The following is a 20158-nucleotide window of genomic DNA, read 5'->3' on the forward strand; positions in this document are numbered from 1 at the left end:
CTGACCCTTGATCTCAGCTCAGGTCATGATCTCATGGTTTGTGGGATTGAGCCCCATGTTGGGCTCTGTACCAACAGCATGGAACTGCTTGAGATTCTCTCTCCCTCCCTCTCTCTCTCTCTCTACCCCTCCCCCACATGCTCACCTGCACACTCTTTCTTTCTCTTTCAAAATAAATTAAACTTAAAAAATAAAAGTTAACCTGTCTGCTCCCTGCACCACCCCAAATTCTTCTTTCAAAAGCACAACTGGGAACCCAGCCATGCTCTTCAGTATTTCTTTCCAACTTCTCCACGCTGGTTTTCAAAAGCCTCCAAAAAAGGACCCTAACTTGCCTTCCAATGCTTGCCTCCACTGCTCTGTGACAAGTATCTTATGCTCTAGCTGAAATAGACTATTTCCGAGAATACATCTCAGGCCTTCCCACCTCCTCCTGAATCACCCACTGCTACCATTCCAATAGCTCTGCTTACTGAAAGCCCACTCGTTCTTCACGAGCCTGGAAAATGACATTTTGGAATTCCCACCTCTCTCATTTGGTCCCTTCTAGTTTTTCGATCTTGTATCATAGTCTTAGTGGGCATCTTATGTCTCTGCCAGATCATCATTTCCTGTAGAACAAGAACGCAGACTGGTTTCTTTCTGTGTTTTCTGCACTGGGTCTTATACAAGGTGGATGGGCGGTGAGGACTTTACTCAAGTGAAATAACTAATGTTCGAACTTTGGATCACACCTGTTTTTCCTCTTTAACAATGGCCCTACATTTCCTCAGTGGTTTTTTGCTCCTCAGTGCGCAACTTTTATTTATGGGACAAATGGAAGACAATCTGGGGTTGTATTCCCCTCATATAAATGCCTGGTCTCCATCCAGAGCTGTTGCTGAAAATACCTAACCAGTTCAATTTATACAACTCTAAGATCTTTGTGATAGTTTGAAAATATTAACAGTCTTACAAGTGTCTGAAAACATTATTTAGGCCATACATGTGCTCCATTTTTAAGCCTGATGTTTAAGATCATGGAAGCACTAGTTTCTAGGAACTATTTATAGGTAAGACAATGCACATGTGGCAGAGTGTATGTTCAGGCCTACTGCACAGACCAGATGTGGGGAGACCTCCAGGGAGACAAAAAGGCAGCACTCCGGCCTTTTCAACAAGCAGGACAGTGGTACTACCTTAAGTCCCTTAGCATGGGATGAACTTAACCGGATGGATTCAGCCTGATGGTAGGCCATTTCAGGGTTAATGTCCTGAAACATATTCCACCCAGGCCAACTCAACACCTTTTTCACAAAGGGCTTTAAAGGTGAAATGGTTGCCAGTGGGAGACAGGCAACTATGTGCCCTGCAGGGAAGAAGCCCCTTAGTGGCTATCAGCTAGTACCAACTCAATTCCACTTCTGAAAAGGCTGATGTAGCTCCAGGGAAGGAAGACACAAGTAAAGCTGAGATCTATTTTTAGCTACATGCCTACTTGTTGTTGTCCTTTTCTACATTAAAACTGAAAAACAACTATTAAAAACCTACTCTAGGGGTGCCTGGGTGGCTCAGTCCCTTTTAAGCTTCCGACTCGACGTCAGCTCAGGTCATCTCACGGTTCATGGGTTCAAGCCCCATGTTGGGCTCTCTTCTGACAGCTCGGAGCCTGCTTGGAATTCTCTCTCTTCTTTTCTCTCTGCCTCTCCCCTGTTCACGCACTCTGTCTCTTTCTCTCAAAATAAGCAAACCTTAAAAACGTTAATCTCATGTCTGCTACATGATAGAGCAATGTATGAAACAATCTAACTAGGAATTTCTGGTGGTCCTTGTTCAACTATGGCATCAGATCAGGTGACTGACGGGCTGCCAGGTGTCACAGGTGGCTCCAATCCATTCTCCCCTGTGAAAGGTATACACTCCACCCTTCAGGGAAGACAGCCAAACCTGGGATTTTAAAAAAGCAAATATGTTTCATTGGGGGACATTTTTAATTTTAAGATCCTAAATATCTCTCTCAGTCTGCACCTGAACCCCATTTTTCTCCAGGCGTCCGTATTGTGATCTTGTGTGAAACTAGTGTTCCACTTGAAATGCTGGCATGCTAGCCACAATAGCATTTCAAATATATGTTTACGTATTCAAAAGAGAAGCAGCTCAACCACTATAATAAATTCATACAGAGACTGTCTTCAATTTACGTATCATAATGATAATAACAAATTTATATTCTACAAATTCCTGCCAAGCTAAATTTGGCAAAACCACCCAGATTAGGGAAAGCTATGAGAGACTGCTTCCAGTGTGTGTGTGTGTGTGTCTGTGTGTGTGTGTGTGTGTGTGTGTGTGTCTGTGTGTACACATGGAGTGAGGTATATCAAATACCGTGAGTTCAAATAGAGAGGAAGAAATCCGAGAAAATGAAGGTAAGTTTAGATGCAAAGAAAACCAGGGCATTCTGAATGCCCTGCTCTGGAGCAGTGCTCTGGAACTCTGGGTAATGGAAGTGATAAGTGGACCCAGTACTGTGTTCACAGGAGGCAAAGCAGAGTAAAATGATGATATGATGGCTTCAACAGACAAGGTGCAGAGGCAGCAAGAGCTTCTGTCACATTAGCATTTTATCAGTGCCTGCAGAACAGTCTGGGACACAGTGTTTTGAAAACACTGCTCTTCATCTTGCTTACAGCCCAGATAATGAATTTCTAAGGCAGCTCCTTTCATTTCTAGTCTCTTCTTGCTTTTTGTCTGTACTCAAGTCTATAGATGGAGAGTGGTTCATTCATCCATACAGGCAGGCCCCTGAGCTAAGAGACATGGGGAACAGAAAGATGAGTAAAAGGGCCCACCTACCTAGTACACACAAACCATCACATAACAAAAACACGGGAAGCAATCACAATTTATTGGGAGGAGCGAACCACAAAACTCAAAGACTCACTCATCCTCCCTGGACTTCTGGCCATCAATTTACACTGCTCTCCCTCAGCAACCAGGACCTCAGAGACCAATATACAATTTTGCACTGGCCAGCCTGCTGAACCATTTACCTAAGCAACTTCTCTATCTCTAGGACAAGAAATGCCTTGTTCCCATAAGTACTGATGATAGACGCAAAATGTAAAGTTTATGAAGTCATGCATTAGGTCCTAAATCCGTAATTTAATCCCTGCTTGGAATCATTAGTTCATGAAAATTACGCATCAGACAATCTCCAGTTAAATGGTTGAAAATGTTGTAAATGAAATTATGAATTTATATTTCTGAAGTCATTAGGGAATGACAGAGATAAAAGTCACTCTCGAGTGTTTCAATGTAAAATGAAGAGACAAAATATTTATTTCTGTAAGAATATATGATTAATATTTGAATCTGACAGAATGGTGTCCTCTTAAATATTACATGGTCTTGATAAACATTTATAAAATAAAAATTTAAGTTAAATACTTCAAATGTCTGTCAAAAATTAATTATCTATCAAAAATACCCCCCTTCCCACTCCTACACCCATTCTTGCCTCCAATTCAGGAAGGCAAATTGAATTTCATTCTGGTCTAATGACAACAGATGGCCTTTATATCAAGCAATTTGAGTTATCTGACAGCAAACAGTATCCTACTCAAACATTTCTGTTACCTCCTATTAACTAACTACAATACAAAAAGACAACCAACATTCAGCTAGGCAAAGAGGAAAAAAAGAAAAGTCTATTCCCTCAGAAAATAAATTCAAGTATTAAACTAAGAGCCATAGTTTCTTGGAAATAGAATTTTCAAGTTTTCTGCTGACTTGAAGTGGTTTTTATAGTTACTAAGCTCTAATATTTTATTTTTGACATGAGTTTTATGTCACTACAGAAGCTTTCTCTTCTTCATTTTTAGCCAGAGAGCTAATCTTGTTAATCCAGGATAAATTGATGAACCAAGAAAGAATATTTTCTTTAAATAGGAGAGAAAAGTGAGTATTTCCAGCAGTAGGTAGTACCTGGAAAATTGGAAAACCCATCAGTACAAGGTGTGGTAGCCTACAATCATCTTAGCTATGATGGCTGCTCTTCAATCGTACAATGTTGACTTCTTGGGCCAGTGCTTGAAAATAAATAACTGCTAGTCCCTGAAGATAGCCCTTTGCTACAAGATACGCTATGTATTGGAAAAAAAAAAAAAAGAACAGTTACATATTTTTGGTTCAAAAGATGCTGCTGAATATTCTAAGCAACATGGCAACAGGCGCAAATGTATTTTCGCACATTGTCCCAAATACCAGAACCTGTAACGTGTGGATTTTTTTTCCCCTTTCAATTCCTAATGGTTGTCTCTTCACACCCAAATTCCTGGAGTACTTTGTCCCCAGGCTTCTAATAGCTTCTTATTCCATTCCACTCTGTTCTTTCAACTTTAATCTGGATGGTCATCCTCTTTTCCACTTGTAAACCTTCAATAGCTACTCAGTATACTCAAGAAAAGTTGGAATCTCCTTGGCTTGGCATTCAGGCCCTGGAAAATTAGACCCTGACCCTATTTTTTAATCATGTGTTTGCTTCCCTTTGATATGAATCTCCTTTCTTCATCTGGCAATCTGGTAACAGTTCAACAAAGCAATCCAGCAGCCTTTTTCATCTCTGTTCAGGATAACCTCTCTTCCCTCTTTCCCAACACACATGTAGTATCTTCCCCATTTGGATGCCTCTGCTCATCCAAAGTGTTCCCCAAAATTCAAGATCTATCTCAAATTACCCCACAATTTCCTTTCCTTCTCTTGGACCCATATAGTATTTGACATAGGAACCATTATTTGCCACAAAAATCTACAGAGACATTGAGATCATGTATGCCAAAACTTTCATTTTCCACACAAGATCATATTTTACCCTTGGGCTTTTATATAGTTCCCATCTTACGCTTTTTCATATGTCCCATAATAAATATTATAAGCTCAGTAAATATTTTGTAAACGTATTAGAGGATACTTTAATTAATGTACCTTTCACAATGTATCAAAAATCAGCAGATAATCCCTTTAGTGGAAGGTAAAAGCAGATGATCCCTTTGGAAGAAAGGCAGGGTGTTTGGCAGAGTCCCATAAAAATCACAGCAGTATAAAAATACTGTTTTTTTAATCACCAGCTGATTTGGGCACACATGACCGATCCTCATCACATTAGGAAACTTTAGAGAGAAATGAGATTCTCAGATGGGGCAAGCTCAGGGATGGGTAAGGTGTCTATTTCACGTGATCCTGGGTATTTTTTTTAAGAATATAAGAGCATTATGGTCTATTTACTTGTGTGAGAGGTCATTTTGATTCTTGCTGTGTCAAAATGAGACCCACAACAAAAAAGCCAGGTCAAAATGCCATGTACTTTCCAGAAGCCTGGTTTTTGTTTTATTTATTTCTGGAGCATATATCATCTGTGTGTACAGTATAACACAAAGTGTTTCCAACATGCCTTTTAACAAGTAGCTTCACATCTGATTATTTTCTATAAATCTTACCTAGAGTAACATCTATTGATCACTAACAAAATATAGACATTTTGCAGCATTTAAACACAACTGATTTCATGGACAGTACTCGGGAATGCATTGCTATGAGGCACTTATGCATATTAAAAATGTTATCTTTCAAAAGTATTACTACTGTAAATCACTCTAATGTGAATTTAAGTATTATGCTAATAAATACTACAAAAAAAAAAAAAAAAAAAGAGTCTCCCCTGGAACAAAAACTTAAGAGATACAAGGTATTCAGGTATTTTCAATTGAATTACATTTCATTGATGTGATCTATATATATTACCAGAGTGTATTTGACAGATAAGAGAAATTAAAATGTAAAATTCCTACCTTGTGTCTGTTTCTTGTTCACTGCATTATCAGCTTTATGTCGTTTCTAAAGTTTAAAAGCAAAAAACAAAAACTGTGAAAAAGTGGATGAGATGAATAAAACAAAGTAGCATCTTTATACAAAAAATATTTCTTTTAATTTATATTTCTCAAGGCTTTTATCCTTTTATACCCATATCAATTTTATAAGCATGCTGGGGTGTGCCGATAAGAAGAATCAGAGGGTATGTGGGAATTTTAAAATTGAAAACACAATCCATAGAATGTTCATACAGTATTCCTCTTCTGGGAGCACAGAGTAGGGTCCTCAGAAGCATCCTACATTATTATACAGGTAAGACTAAAATTTTAATGTACTAGAAAAGGCTGATTTAGCCTTTTACTTAAATAATTCACTTAAAAAAGACAACTGCCCAAGAGAATTATCCATAATAACTACCGTTTAATAATGGTACTGAAGTATTTTCAGCTTCTTATGAAATTCCTTATCTAATTAGGCCAAGTACATCTTCCATAATTTAATGGCATGCTGATGTCTGCCAATGACTAGAACCAAACACATATACCATTTTCATAAAGCTTCTTCTATCCACTGTTTCTGAATGGTCCCTTCTCCCCATTATAAACCATTTAATCACAGGATCCTATTCTCCTTCCTCTTAAAAGCATCAAAAAAAAAAAATGTAAACAGGTGTGTTAGCTTAAGTCTAAGTGGGTGAGTTTGAAGAGTCACATAAGCCAAGGTTTTGGAGCAGAGAGTAAAAGAAACTAAAGGTCAGAGGAAAGGTGAGAATTTGAGTGGCCAAGGGAAGCTATCTTGTCTATGGTTCAACTAGAGGTTTTTCATAGCTTCTGTCTAAACTTACAGCATTAAGTGTAACACATCAGCCTCGGTTGACGTTGCAGGAAAGTGTTGAATTTAACTAACTCTGAGCTCAAAGATTCTATCATATAAAGCTCAAGGTCAGATTTAGCTGCATATACATGACTTTAAGGTGGGTTGGAATGCACATAAAACAACTGAGTTCCTAATTTTTTCATTTGAGAAGAAATACAGTTTTTAGAATCACAGTACACAAATGACAATACTCTCCAAGAGAAAAGGCCAGAGTTGTGGATTAGCCCTCCTCCCAAACACAGCAATACTCAGGAGGGGTGACATAATAGCAGGCAGTGTGAACTCAGTTCAGCCAAACAATCAGCCACTGAACTGTACAAAGTGCAAACAGGGCATTCAAAATGCCTCTGTGGAAGGCTTGCAGAAGATAATTCTTGCCATATCCATATGTAGAAACACACTACAATTATTTCTCAGAACAAAACACTCACTAACAAAACTGGAATAATGTAGACTTTCATTAGGCAAATTACTGCTTCCAAAAGTAAGCTTATGATTTACCAGCAAATGTTCTTAAATGAATTTTTTTTTAATGTTTATTTTTGAAACAGAGAGAGACAGAGCATGAACGGGGGAGGGGCAGAGAGAGAGGGAGACACAGAACCGGAAGCAGGCTCCAGGCTCCGAGTCATCAGCCCAGAGCCCGACGCGGGGCTCGAACTCACGGACCGTGAGATCGTGACCTGAGCTGAAGTCGGATGCTTAACTGACTGAGCCACCCAGGCGCCCCTTAAATGAATTTTTAAAGTTTGTTTAAATTTGTAGCATTAGGGGCGCCTGGGTGGCTCAGTCAGTTGAGCGGCCGACTTTGGCTCAGGTCAGGATCTCGCTGTTCCTGAGTTCAAGCCCCGCGTCAGGCTCTGTGCTGACAGCTCAGAGCCTGGGGCTTGCTTTGGTTTCTGTGTCTCCCTCTCTCCACCTCCAACCCCCCTCAAAAATAAGTAAACATTAAAAAAAAATTCAAATTTGTAGAATCAGTAGAGAATATTTTACAATTGATAAAACTCTAAAATACTCTTGTTAACAATGATCTTAAGGAAATTAGAAGGTAACCCAAAATAAATTTTGGTTCAAAATAATGGTCCAAAGCAAATTTAGATATTTGAATGAAGTACAAATACTTCCAAAACAATGCATATCTATTACAGACAATGGTTAGACTTCCAACTGAAGGAGACAAATAAAAGCTAATTAATGAAACATTCCACTTAAACAGGAAATTTAATCTTAGTGAAACCTAAGGAGATCCTAAACATTACTTTCCATCTACAGAGAATTCTTGTACAGGAGCAGCCCTTTCCTCAGCCTTCCCTCCACAGAATAAATTAGGTTGCTTGCAAGAAAAATTGTGTTGAGTATACATAAGGATCCATCCAGACAGGCAGGTTCTAACCTTAGTACTGTAAAAAGATCATATCTCTAATTCCAAACAGATCATTATTCCTTCTAAAATGAACAGTTCAAAGAATATTAATGCAGTTACTCTGTGAGTTCAAATAACTCCAGTGTCCTATAACGAGAATTCACTTAATGTCACTGAGGGCTCGTGAACTATTTAATATTATCAATATTTAGTTGACAGTGCACCAATAAACTACTGTGTAAACAGTGCCATGAACTTCAGGATACTTAAGTACGTAATGTTGACCACACCCTCCTGGGAGCTGTCTCCTGCTTCCTAAGCATTTATCACATCATTGTCCAGGTGTTCCATCTGTAGCTTGGCCCCTTCTTTGTCTCTTCTCTTGTTACTCAGTGATGGAATTGTTCAAGGCTTATACCCGGCCCTCTTCGCTTCTTATATTCTCTATACTCTCTCCTTGGCTCAGCTCATCCATACCTGCAGTTTCAATTATAATTGATACATACATATTTACCAGCCAACACTCTCACTGGAGCTCCATGGTTATATCCAGTTGCCTCCTTGACATCTCCCTCTGGCAGTCTCAGAGGCATCTTGAACTATGTCCAAAAAGCAATCTAGGACTTTAACCCCCAAGACGTGGTCCTTGTTTCAGACATGGAACCAGATACCATCTACTTGCACAAACTAGGAACTTGAGAGTTAACCTTAGCATTTTCTTCTCCTTCTCACTTCCATCCAATCTATTTCTTATTCATTCAATAATGTTTACAAAACAATATGAGCCAGGCCCTGTTACTGAAGGTAACATCCCTGAGGATGCAGCAGTGAAAAAGCACAAAACTCTTAGTCTTTATGGAGCTTACATTCTAGTGGTTGGAGAGAAAATATGAACAAAATAAGCATGTTGGATGGTGATAAGTCTTGTCAATTCTACTCCTAAATATATATGGAATTCATTTTTCTGTATTGCTTTATCTACAATACCACTCGGTCTCAGACCTCTTCTTTTTTTTATAGCAACTACCAGAATATTATGCTAACTAGTCTACCCAAATCCTCTCTTTCCTTACAATCCATTTTCTATATTTTAGTCAAAAGGATATTTGGATGATGACAATACAGTTAGCATTTATTCATCACCTTACTATAACTAGGCATTGTTCTAAGGACTTCAGTGTATCATTTAATTCTTTTGTTTAAATTTTTTTTTAAATTTTATTTATTTTTGATAGACAGCAAGAGCACAAGTGGGGGAGGGGCAGAGAGAGAAGGAGACACAGAATCCGAAGCAGGCTCCAGGCTCGGAGCTGTCAGCACAGAGCCTGACCCGGGCCTCGAACTCACAAATTGCGAGATCATGACCTGAGCCAAAGTCGGACGCTCAACCGACTGAGCCACCCAGGTGCCCCAGTGCATCATTTAATTCTTATGATAGCTGATAGCCGGTGTGGTTACTTGATTGTCTGTCTCCTCTACTGGGCTGCAAGTTCCATCATGGCTACTTTTATTCACTAACACATTCCCAGTAGTTGGTCTCTGAATATTGTAGACTTTAAAAAAGCATCTGTTTTATAATGAATAAAGTTGATCAGAGCTTAAGTTAACAAGTGTATAGCAAAGAAGACATGTTTTCTGTCGTGAATATCATCATTTAGCAACCAACCTTGACCCTTATCATAAGAGTTGACATTTGACACGATGCTTTTTTTTTTAAATGAAAAGTTCTCCACTAATTTCAGAATATTTTCAAGTAGGTATTTATGTCATTTGCTACCTGCACATTAAAAACAGGAAACTGCATTTTGCTGAGCTAGGCAAAGCATCAGGTGTTAAAATGCACTGGGTGCATAAGTCTTAGGTGTCTCACCTGGAGGGAATTGTTTTACCGTAAGTGTTCAATATAAAAGAAGGTTTACTGTAATGTAAGCTGTGTTTTATTCACTGATGAAAGAGTGGTAGACATTACTGGTCTTCACCACTATCTAGTTCGCCTCTATTTTCACGGACACTGAGATTAACCTCCTTTTTGTTTTGTCACTAGTTCTGGTATCAGACTGTAAGCAGATGTGATGTGCTTTATTTTTGGGCCAAAAACTTCTGGACCTCCATTCTCTCTCCCTCTGCTCTGGTGACCACCCAACGTTCCACACAGTAGACCCTTGATTCAGCTGCATCCCTGAGTGGCTACATGGTGCGTCCTGCCCTCCCTTCCTCCCAGAAAAAATACCTGCAGTGTCTCTGAGTATGTGAAAAGAAACTTAGGTTTAAGCCACTGATATTTGGGACATGATTACTACTGCAACAAAAGTTCAGCACATCCTATACGTAACCTAGTAAATTCTTGGCACCTAAGTACTGCTTCATACATTTCATTGAAGGAATGGACAAATATATGTATTCATTGCAATTACTGATAAAGATACATTACTGATAAAGATACTCCTTGGGCAATCATCTAAACCATTTGATTTTTTTTTTCCCCTAGGGAGTACTTTTTCAAACTTTCTATCACCTTACAAGCTGACATAAATGTCTTATTAAACCATTCTTAAGGACTTATTTTACTCAGTTTCTTTGTTTTTTTTTTTTTTTCAGTTTATTTACCTTGAGAGAGAGAGAGAGAGAGAGAGAGAGAGAGCGCGCGCGTGAGCACACATGCACGCGCCCACAAGCAAGGCAGGGGCAGAGAAGCAGGGAGAGAAAGAATTCCAAGCAAGCTCCATGCTGGCAGCACAGAGCCCAATGCAGGGCTCGAACTCACAAACCAGGAGATCATGACCTGAGCCCAAATCAAGACTCAGATGCTTAACCAACTGGGCCACCCAGGTGCCCCTATTTTACTCAATTTCTTAACAATGATTTTATTGGAAAAGCACTCCACGTAATACTATTTCTCCCCACAAGTATTATTATATCCTCCAGGAATTGCCTGGCAAGCTGCTTTCTGATAGTACACAATTATCACATTGTGCCAACAAGAGTTCTATTCAAAAGAAAAACACCTTTTGGATAATATTTTATTCACCTTTTAATAATATTTATACGTTTCCACAGAGAGGGGTTCTAAAAACCATAGCTAGAGAACTTAGAGGTTTGTTAGAAGGAAAAGAAGATAGGCAGCTTACAGCAGGGATGATAATGCAGGGCTGTGGAGCCAAACTGCCTTCTTTTGAATTCTGACAGCCCCAGTTATTAACTGGATGACCCTGAGCAAGTGACCTTGCTCCTCTGTGCCTCCTCTCCCTCATCCGTAAAATGGGGGCAATATCAATAATCCTTTAAAGAGTTGCTGTAAGACTTAATAAATGTAAAGGATATTGAACCAACACAGGGATCCCAGAAGCTCAATAAATGTGATCGATCCTACTGTTGGTGACTTGCTACAATATAGAAGAGCACTGGATGAGACAGAGCTCTGATCCCAACTGCGTTCTTGGACAGGCTCATGACCTCCCTAAACCCCAGTTTCCTTACCTTTAAAACGGGATTAATATCCAACTTTTAAAGGTACTGAAGAAATGAAATGGGAAAACATGTACAAAAACAACAGCACAATGTCTGGTAAATAACCTATGCTTAATCAAAATTATGTCAAAGAGAGAAAAGGGGGGGCGCCTGGGTGGTGTAGTCGGTTAAGCGTCCGACTTCAGCCAGGTCACGATCTCGCGGTCAGTGAGTTCGAGCCCCGCGTCAGGCTCTGGGCTGTTGGCTCAGAGCCTGGAGCCTGTTTCCGATTCTGTGTCTCCCTCTCTCTCTGCCCCTCCCCCATTCATGCTCTGTCTCTCTCTGTCCCAAAAGTAAATAAACGTTGAAAAAAAAAAATAAAAAAAAAAAAAAAAAAAAAAGAGAGAAAAGGGACTACATAAAGCAAAGAAAGTGACAAATTATAGTAAAGACCGATCCTTATGGACTGCCAAATCCAAGTACAATTTAAAGGATTTAAAGGTAAGTCTGTGTGGAACAATATAGGTAAAAAGAGAGTCCCTGACATTTTCAGTTTGTGGTCCCCTTCAAGCATGTTATTTCCAGGGAAGAGGATAGTGATGTTTTACAGACATGCAAACAGACAACCTCTGTCTGTACTCCTAGACACCTGGAGGTTTTTGAGACTGATGCTTCAAATGGACATTTGACCCATTTCAAATGAGTCTAGGGAAGCTATGGCTCATGCGTTCTTACGAGTTCCCAATTTGATTCTCTACAGAAATAATATTAATGTTTGTGCAACTTTAAATTGGAGCTTCCCAGAGAATGTCTCAGCCTTTCCTCACCTTACCATCTGACTTGCCTAAGGCCTGACAGAAAGTCATTTCAGATTGGCCAAGTATTTAAAGAGCATAGGAAAAAATACATTCGCTTCCTCAACTGAGGTAGTTAAAATAACGGTAAAACAGAGGAAAAAAGAAAAGTCTTAATTTATTTTGGGGAACTTATTTTATAAAAGGGAAATGGACTTCCTCTTTTCTCAGCTACTACAGAATAATAATAAAAATAGCATATATGTTGGTACTTTCTTTTAAGAAAATAAAAGGAAACTTAGAACTACTAACAATGAAAAGGAATCAAAAGTATTTAATAAAGTAAAAGCATGCATATATATTAAAAATACATTAAAAGCCCTTTACATTTAGATAATTTGGAGGGTACCATGTTTAACTTGAAATAAAGTTCAAATTGAAAATTGGGCATAATTGAAATTAATGTTCAAATATAGTTTTCTCTCCAAGCCAATTATTACATTTAATTTCTTGGGGCACATGGGTGGCTCAGTCGGTTAAATGTCCAACTTCGGCTCAGGTCATGAGCTCGCAGTTCGTGAGTTCAATCCCCGCATTGGGCTCTGTGCTGACAGCTCAGAGCCTGAAGCCTTCTTCGGATTCTGTGTCTCCCTCTCTCTCTGCCCCTTCCCTGCTCACACTCTGTTTCTCAAAAATAAATAAACATTAAAAAATGTTTTTAATTCATTTCTTTTATTACTAAACTGCAAACATGGAGAACACTCTAACAAGTGTTCTGTAACAGTAAAACTGTAGAAACTAAGAGGAATGAGCTCCAGAATATATTCTACATATTTTTAAGTTGAATGAGCATTTTAAATAGCCTCTGCCAAGAATTAAACTGAAAGAAAAATGTATAAAAATATGTATATAAAATAACCATCACATTTGTTTATGAAAAAAATCAAATACTTACAATATCTTCTATTATCTCTTTGATAGCTGCCACAGCTAAGATAAATAAGAGAGGAACCAGTGTTGTGTAGCGACCTGTTGGTGATACATCAGGTATTTGCTATTTGGGGGGGAAAAAAAAAAGAAATCCAGTGAGAACTAGCAAGTTTATAACATATTTAAAAACAACCACGTCCTAGTGCCTCTTAAAATATGCTTCAGTGATTTTACTCTCACGGCAAACTAACACTGGGTGAGGCAATTGGCTCGTATCTAGTAAGTGGCTGGAAGAACATGATAGCTCGCTTCATGGCAAGCTGTTGTATGTAGGGGAGTTAAATTAATACCATACCATCTTTAAAACTGATATTTTAAAAACACACTGAACCACATGGGAAAATAGCCACGCATTGTTGTATGGTTAAAGCAGAATGTAAAACATATGTATTATACGATCTTCTTTTTGTAGGCTAAGTGAATAAATAATATTTAGGGTTGGGAGGGGCAGGGGGAAAGATGGCCAGGAGAAAATACACCCCAAATTTCAGGGTAGTTGTCTCTGAGTGGTGGAAAAATAATAGTTTTAATTTTTTTACGCTTTGTTGTGTTTTCTTATTATTTTTACAATGAATGTATGCTTTTTAATACAATGAAACTTGTTTTCCCTGAATTACTAATTACAAAAGGAAATGTTTAAAAAAAATTTTTTTTAATGTTTATTTATTTTTGAGACAGAGAGACAGAGCATGAACAGGGGAGGGTCAGAAAGAGAGGGAGACACAGAATCTGAAACAGGCTCCAGGCTCCGAGCTGTCAGCACAGAGCCCGATGCAGGGCTCGAACTCATGGACCGTGAGATCATGACCTGAGCCGAAGTCGGAGGCTCAACCGGCTGAGCCACTCAGGCACCCCAAAAAGAAATGTTTTAAAATGGTAATTCTTATATTCTAAGGTTCAGAACTATTACTGTTACTAAAATAAATTAATATTTAATTACTATTTGAAGAAAAACTTCCCTCCCTCTTTACCATCAAATTTCCTTCCTGCCATATTGAATGTATAGAATGCTAAAAATAAGCTGACAAAAATGAATCAAAAGGCTTGAAGAAGTAGTGGAATTCTGATATCGCCTGCAGCAGGAGTTGGAAATGTCCACCCCAGCCAGCTTGTCTCTCTGTGTTTTAGATGCGCTTCAGGAGATGGGTCATGGGCTTAACAAAAACATTTATTAATATCTGAACATTTGACTTTGAACTAAAGTTTTATGACATGACTTTACCTGCAGCAGTGCAATAAAGAGAAAAAATGAGTTAGCAGCTCTTCTGAACTGAGAGTAGAGAAATCTTGGAAGGAAGGTGATTATGTTGTATTTCGCAGTGCTAGAAAACAAAATGAAAGGTAGCATAAAAAATTAATCCATAATTAGCACCCACATTTACAAAATTCTATTACCATCATATAAAAAATGAGATGGACAGCTGCCCTCTATTTCAACTTGGGAGAATACTGCAAATGGTCATTAACCTAGATGAAAGTAAATGAAAAGACTTATCTAATTAAGTAGTAAGAGTTTAATTTTCTGCATAATCTCTTTTGTTCTCTTTGGCCGATCATCCTTTTTAACATACTAGGAGTAGCTCACAAAGAAAAGCAACTTTAGTTAGGAGAGTATATAATACGCTAATAAAAAATAAAATCTTACCAAAAAATCAGGAATTTGAGCAAGGCCAGAAACTTTTTCTTTTAATATTACTTATTTTTGAGAGAGAGACAGACAGAGACAGAGTGTGAGTGGCAGAGGAGCAGAGAGAGAGGGAGACACAGAATCCAAAGCAGGTTCCAGGCTCGGAGCTGTCAGCATAGAACCCACCGTGGGGCTTGAATTCACGAGCCTTGAGATCGTGACCTGAGCCGAAGTCGGACACTTAACTGACTGAGCCACACAGGCGTCCCTGTAATTATTAATATTAAATGGTTATTTCTCAAATCCAGGAATTTGGCCACTGGAGAAACACTGGGCTCGTGAGAGGGGTAACGGGGTGCTCACTCCATCCAGAGGCCACTCAGTGAACAGTGTTTACAACGGTGATAATTTTTATGCTGTTGTTGGAAGGCAAATGTACCAGTGCAGGAACGCAACAGCCCTCCATTCCTCAGCACCATACTCAATCTTACAGCTATCAAAAGCCAGAATTTAAAGACTATTTAACCAAAAGGAGTTCTTGGTGAGGGACTGCAAAGGCCTCTTACCAAATCTTAAATTTTGTTAGCCAAATAATTGACTAACAATAACACTCCTTCTTGTAACAGCTTTACGACAAAGGCATTTACCCATGAGCAGCTTTCGCCATGCAGACACTATACATAGAATTGGTACAGTTGGTAGGGTATGGCTGTTTACCCTTTCTGTTTACCTCCTTCCAGCTTCCAGATTCTTATTAATATCTCCTTATTGACTAGAGGATGAAGAAAACAGCAAATTCACACTGCCTCCAGTAAGTTCTCAAACATGAACCGATTTCACCGAAAGCTCTTGGTGACCATTTTTGTTTCCGCCAGAGAGGAGAGAGAGATGGCCTATCAGGTGTCGCTGTGATGGCTGGCCTGACAAGCCATCTCTGGTAGTTCCTACCTGACTTGGTTATTGCAGAATTTTGTCAGCTGGGGCTGGTTGATGAATATAGTCCGTATTTCCTCCTGGTCAGCCAGTGAAGTCTTCTCTGAAACATCATCTGTCTTCTCGTAACCTTGAAGAGAGACAGTCTCTTGATTCAATAAGAAACGTTTCATTTTATCATCCAGACAACAACATACTTCATAACTACTTGAGATTCTAAAATTTGTTCAGAGCTATAAGCTTCTCCCTGATTGGTGTTCTTGTTTCTTTCATAATAGAAAAGGAAAATACCCACATCTAATATTTCAACTAAAAGTCAGCATTTAATAGTCATATAAAAACTGACCCATTTTAAAATCTTTGCAAATTTTGCAAATTTTTACTCATTGTTCCCCCATAAATGTTCAACTTGTTTCCTTCTGTTATGTAAGAATCCATCCAAAAGTAACAAAACATTTTAAACTAGTTGACTTTACAGTTTTAGAGAAGAAGAATAAGACAGAGGTAATTAAAAATATATTTAAAGAAGTTAAGTATACATATTTAATACCTCTCTGGGATTTTTTTTTTTTCCTTTTTGGGTGAAGACAGAAACAAGATAAACATTAAGGTTTATAGAGGCAACAACCATGTTCTGATATGACCACAACTCACTGTAATCATCTTAATCTTTCCACTAACTGCAATTTATGTTCATAATGAGCTTCAAATTTCTTAAGACCATTTCAAGTCATCTCAGGGTCATTCCTTCTTTTTATGTTTCTTTTTTTTTTAATGTTTTTTGTTTTTTAGTGTTTATTTTTGAGAGAGAGAGACAGAGTGCGAGCAGGGGAGGGGCAGAAAGAGAGGGAAACACAGAATTGGAAGCAGGCTCCAGGCTCTGAGCTGTCAGCACAGAGCCTGATGCAGGGCTTGAACTCATGGACAGTGAGATCATCATGACCTGAGCTGAAGTCGGATGCTTAACTGACTGAACCACGTAGGCGCCCCTAAAAATTTTTTTTTAATGTTTATTTATTTTTGAGAGGCAGAGTGTGAGTAGGGGAGGGGCAGAGAGAGGAAGATACAGAATCTGAAGCAGGCTCCAGGCTGGCAGCAAAGAGTCTGATGGCAGGGCTCGAACTCACAAACAGTGAGATCATGACCTGAGCCAAAGTCGTCCATTTAACCGACTGAGCTACCCAGGTGCCCCTGTTTATTTATTTATTTAGAGAGACAGAAAGAGAGATAGAAAGAGAGATAGAAAGAGACAGAAAAAGAGGGATGGAACAAGTGGGGGAAAGGCAGAGAGAGGGGGGGAGAGAGAGTCCTAAGCAGACTCCATAGTGCAGAGTCCAACTCAGGGCTCGATCTCACAAACCATGAGATCCTGACCTGAGCTGAAATCAAAAGTCAGACACTTAATGGACTGAGTCACCTAGGCGTCCCTCAGGATCATTCTAACAATGCAACAGATTCAAGCAATTTCAACTGGGTAACGTCTTATTGCAAAGTTGACAACACTTTAAAAATACACACAAATTCTCAGGGTACCGGGATGGCTCAGTCAGTTAAGCATCTGACTTTAGCTCAGGTCATGTTCTCATGGTTCATGAAATTGAGCTCCATGTCGGGCTCTGTGCTGACAGCTCATAACCTGGAGCCTGGTTCAGATTCTGTGTCTCTTTCTCTCTCTGCCCCTCCCCTGCACGTGCTCTCTCTCTCTCTCTCTCAAAAATAAACATTAAAAAAAAATACATAGAAGTTCTAAAAGAACATAAAACATTAAACTGCTTCTTTTACCTTCTAGTAAGAATTAACTGAGACTAGATTAAATCAGTCCTTACTCCTTTCCTAGAAAGAGCCACCAACAGTATTCTATTAAAAACCCAGTTTTCTTCTCTTTTTATTCAGGCAATTCCAACTCCTCCTATAAAACCTGCTGACAGGGTTTCTTCTGAAGTACTCTAAGATGCTAAGTCAGTGTTTCTTCTCTGTATCCCCATAGCCCTCTGCACTTCCCAGTCCCCAGTAAAACACCCAAATCAGAAGATTTTGTTACTGCCTGCTTCTGAGTCTGTCTCTCCTTCCCAGAATGGGAACTCCCAGAGGCCACACCCAGAGGGTGTGTTACTCATCATCCGAACACCAGTACCAACCAACAGCAGGTATTCAATAAATGTTTGCTGAATAAACACCAAATGACAAAGGAGTGGTTATTTGGCCTTTTCTTTCTTTTTTTTTTTTTTTGAGGGCAAGTAAATGCTTCTCCACCCACTGATAAAGAACTAATGGCAGCCAAGTGCTGGTAACAAAATGTATAAGAAAAGCTTGCCTGTGGGGTCTGTTGCTATATGAAACCAGAAAATCACTTAGGCTTTCTACACAAGTGGGCAACACGAGTATGGGGACGCAGTTGTGTGCAGAGGACGCAACAGAGCTGAAGCATAGACAAAGGGCAAGGTAAAGGCAGTGCGATGTGCTGAAAAAGCACACGGGCAGATCTCGGGAGACCTCTCATGCTGGCGAAGAAGTCTGGAACGCATCCTCTGGTTGGCAGCGAGCCACTGAAAGCTTTCCAAGTAGAGAGGCACAGAGTGAGGATGGTCACTCTGGAGGCCACATGGCTCCCAAGTGAGTGCTGTCATATCCATTTTACAGTCTGAATGAAGCACACAGGCAGCTTTGCCTCTGCTCCCACGGTTAATAACTCTCTTTCACCACACCACGTTTTAGATACAGGTTTCCCCCCTGGTTTTATATAATCAAAATTTTATATATGGATTGCTATAGACTGGACATTGGTGTCTCCCCCAGATTCATATGTAGACAGGTAATCCCAAATTGATGGCATTAGGAGGTGGGACCTTTGGCAGGTGATCAGGTCATGAACCCTTGGGGCTTAGGCAGTGGGATGCCCTGTGCAGGTATGATACTGAAGGAGGGAGGGAGACCTGCACTGAAAGCAGGGAGCCAGGCACTCCGCCAATGGGAGCTGCCAGTCACCCTGTCCTGTCTCTTCAGGGAGCTCAGCCACCCAAGCTCTTCCATCAGCAGTGATAGAGAGACCCCACAGGCACCTGAAGCCCGTTCCCAGGATGTCAAAAGCCAGGTGTCACAAGTACCACCTAGCATTTGGCCCAGAATCCCTAGTTACTCCTTGCAGGTGGCAGCAAGCCAGCAGTAAGTAGACACAGGGACCTCAGGAACTCTCAGGAATATCTCAGTGCATGTGCCTAGCCTCACAGGTCCTCAGGAATAATCCATGAAGGCATCTGGGAGAAAGGCTGGTATTCTTACTAAACTGGAATGAGAAAGTCTGTAACTGTTATACTTAGAATCTTCAAGGAACTCTCATCTTACATTATAGAAATAAGCAGGTTAGGTCTGGACACATGGGTAACATATCAATCCCTCAACATCTGATCAATTAACCCACTAGTAGATGACAAGAGTCTAACAGCATCGGGCTAGCACAGCCTGACGCACCCAATCTCACAACAGGGGTAGACGCACCAGTAGAGCCCAAATCTTCAAAGTCTGTGGGGATACCTGGCAATGGGGCTGTGCTTCAAATCTGTTGCACACAACTAATTCTCTGCCCCTCCACAGAGCTGAGAAGGGTGCTACCAATGTTTAACTCCCCGACTCACCTCTTTCCTGACCATCTCCTTCTCCAAGTTGAAATTGACATTTAATCTGTGAATGGGATTTTTACCATCAAACCTTACAGGCCTAGGAACAGATCTGTCTCTCTTGCAGGCGAGTCTGCTCCTATCATGAGTTGAGCTTACAAAAAAAATAAGAAAGCAAGCTCATTTCCTGCATTTTCAAGTTCTTGGGGGAGCGGGGGTGGGGGGCATCTCAATATAGTCCCAAGTACAGACACAGAAATTAATGATATTGACACCAGATCCACACTCCTTCAACATATCTTGAATATTCCAGGAAAACCCTAGTCACCCCTGTGTCCTCAGTGTTCACTCAGGCATTTGACATCTGCTAATAGCATCATTACTCTTCCTAAACTAAAAGTGCTACAGGGCGAACCCTGGCAGGCACAGTCACACACAGCACTGTAAGGAACAGACATGAAGCAAGTCTCAATGGTGCCTTCTGAACCACATTAGTTTCTTTCAACATTGCACCCTCCAATGTCCGTAATGTCTTAAAACCAATCAGAAGGAAACCAGTCTCCTAAAATAAACTATTCTGCACTAGCTTTTGTGGAAATGAATAAGGAGGATACTTTTCCCTATTTATGCAAGAAAGAATAGGCAACGATTCAGTAATTCAGAATTC

At 39.8% G+C, this 20158-nt stretch overlaps 1 protein-coding gene across 4 annotated transcripts in view; it reads right to left on the reverse strand.

Moving 5' to 3' along the window:
- Positions 1–20158, reverse strand: part of ATP8A1 (ATPase phospholipid transporting 8A1) — a 233808-nt gene that overhangs the window by 182344 nt on the left and 31306 nt on the right. For 3 of the 4 annotated variants that reach the window (XM_047092415.1, XM_047092413.1, XM_047092412.1), the window contains exons 2-5: positions 15893–16007; positions 14540–14639; positions 13283–13381; positions 5826–5871 (exon numbers count right to left, since the gene is read on the reverse strand). In XM_047092415.1, the coding sequence (XP_046948371.1) occupies positions 5826–5871; positions 13283–13381; positions 14540–14639; positions 15893–16007 (360 nt within the window). Of the gene's footprint in view, positions 1–5825; positions 5872–13282; positions 13382–14539; positions 14640–15892; positions 16008–20158 lie in introns of those variants that run through there. The other variant, XM_047092414.1, reaches the window with a different exon arrangement.

Source organism: Lynx rufus, unplaced genomic scaffold (assembly GCF_022079265.1).
Source record: "Lynx rufus isolate CCGP_SWC_20201006 ecotype Redwood Valley unplaced genomic scaffold, mLynRuf1.p SCAF_3, whole genome shotgun sequence".
Taxonomy (NCBI): Eukaryota; Metazoa; Chordata; class Mammalia; order Carnivora; family Felidae; genus Lynx; species Lynx rufus.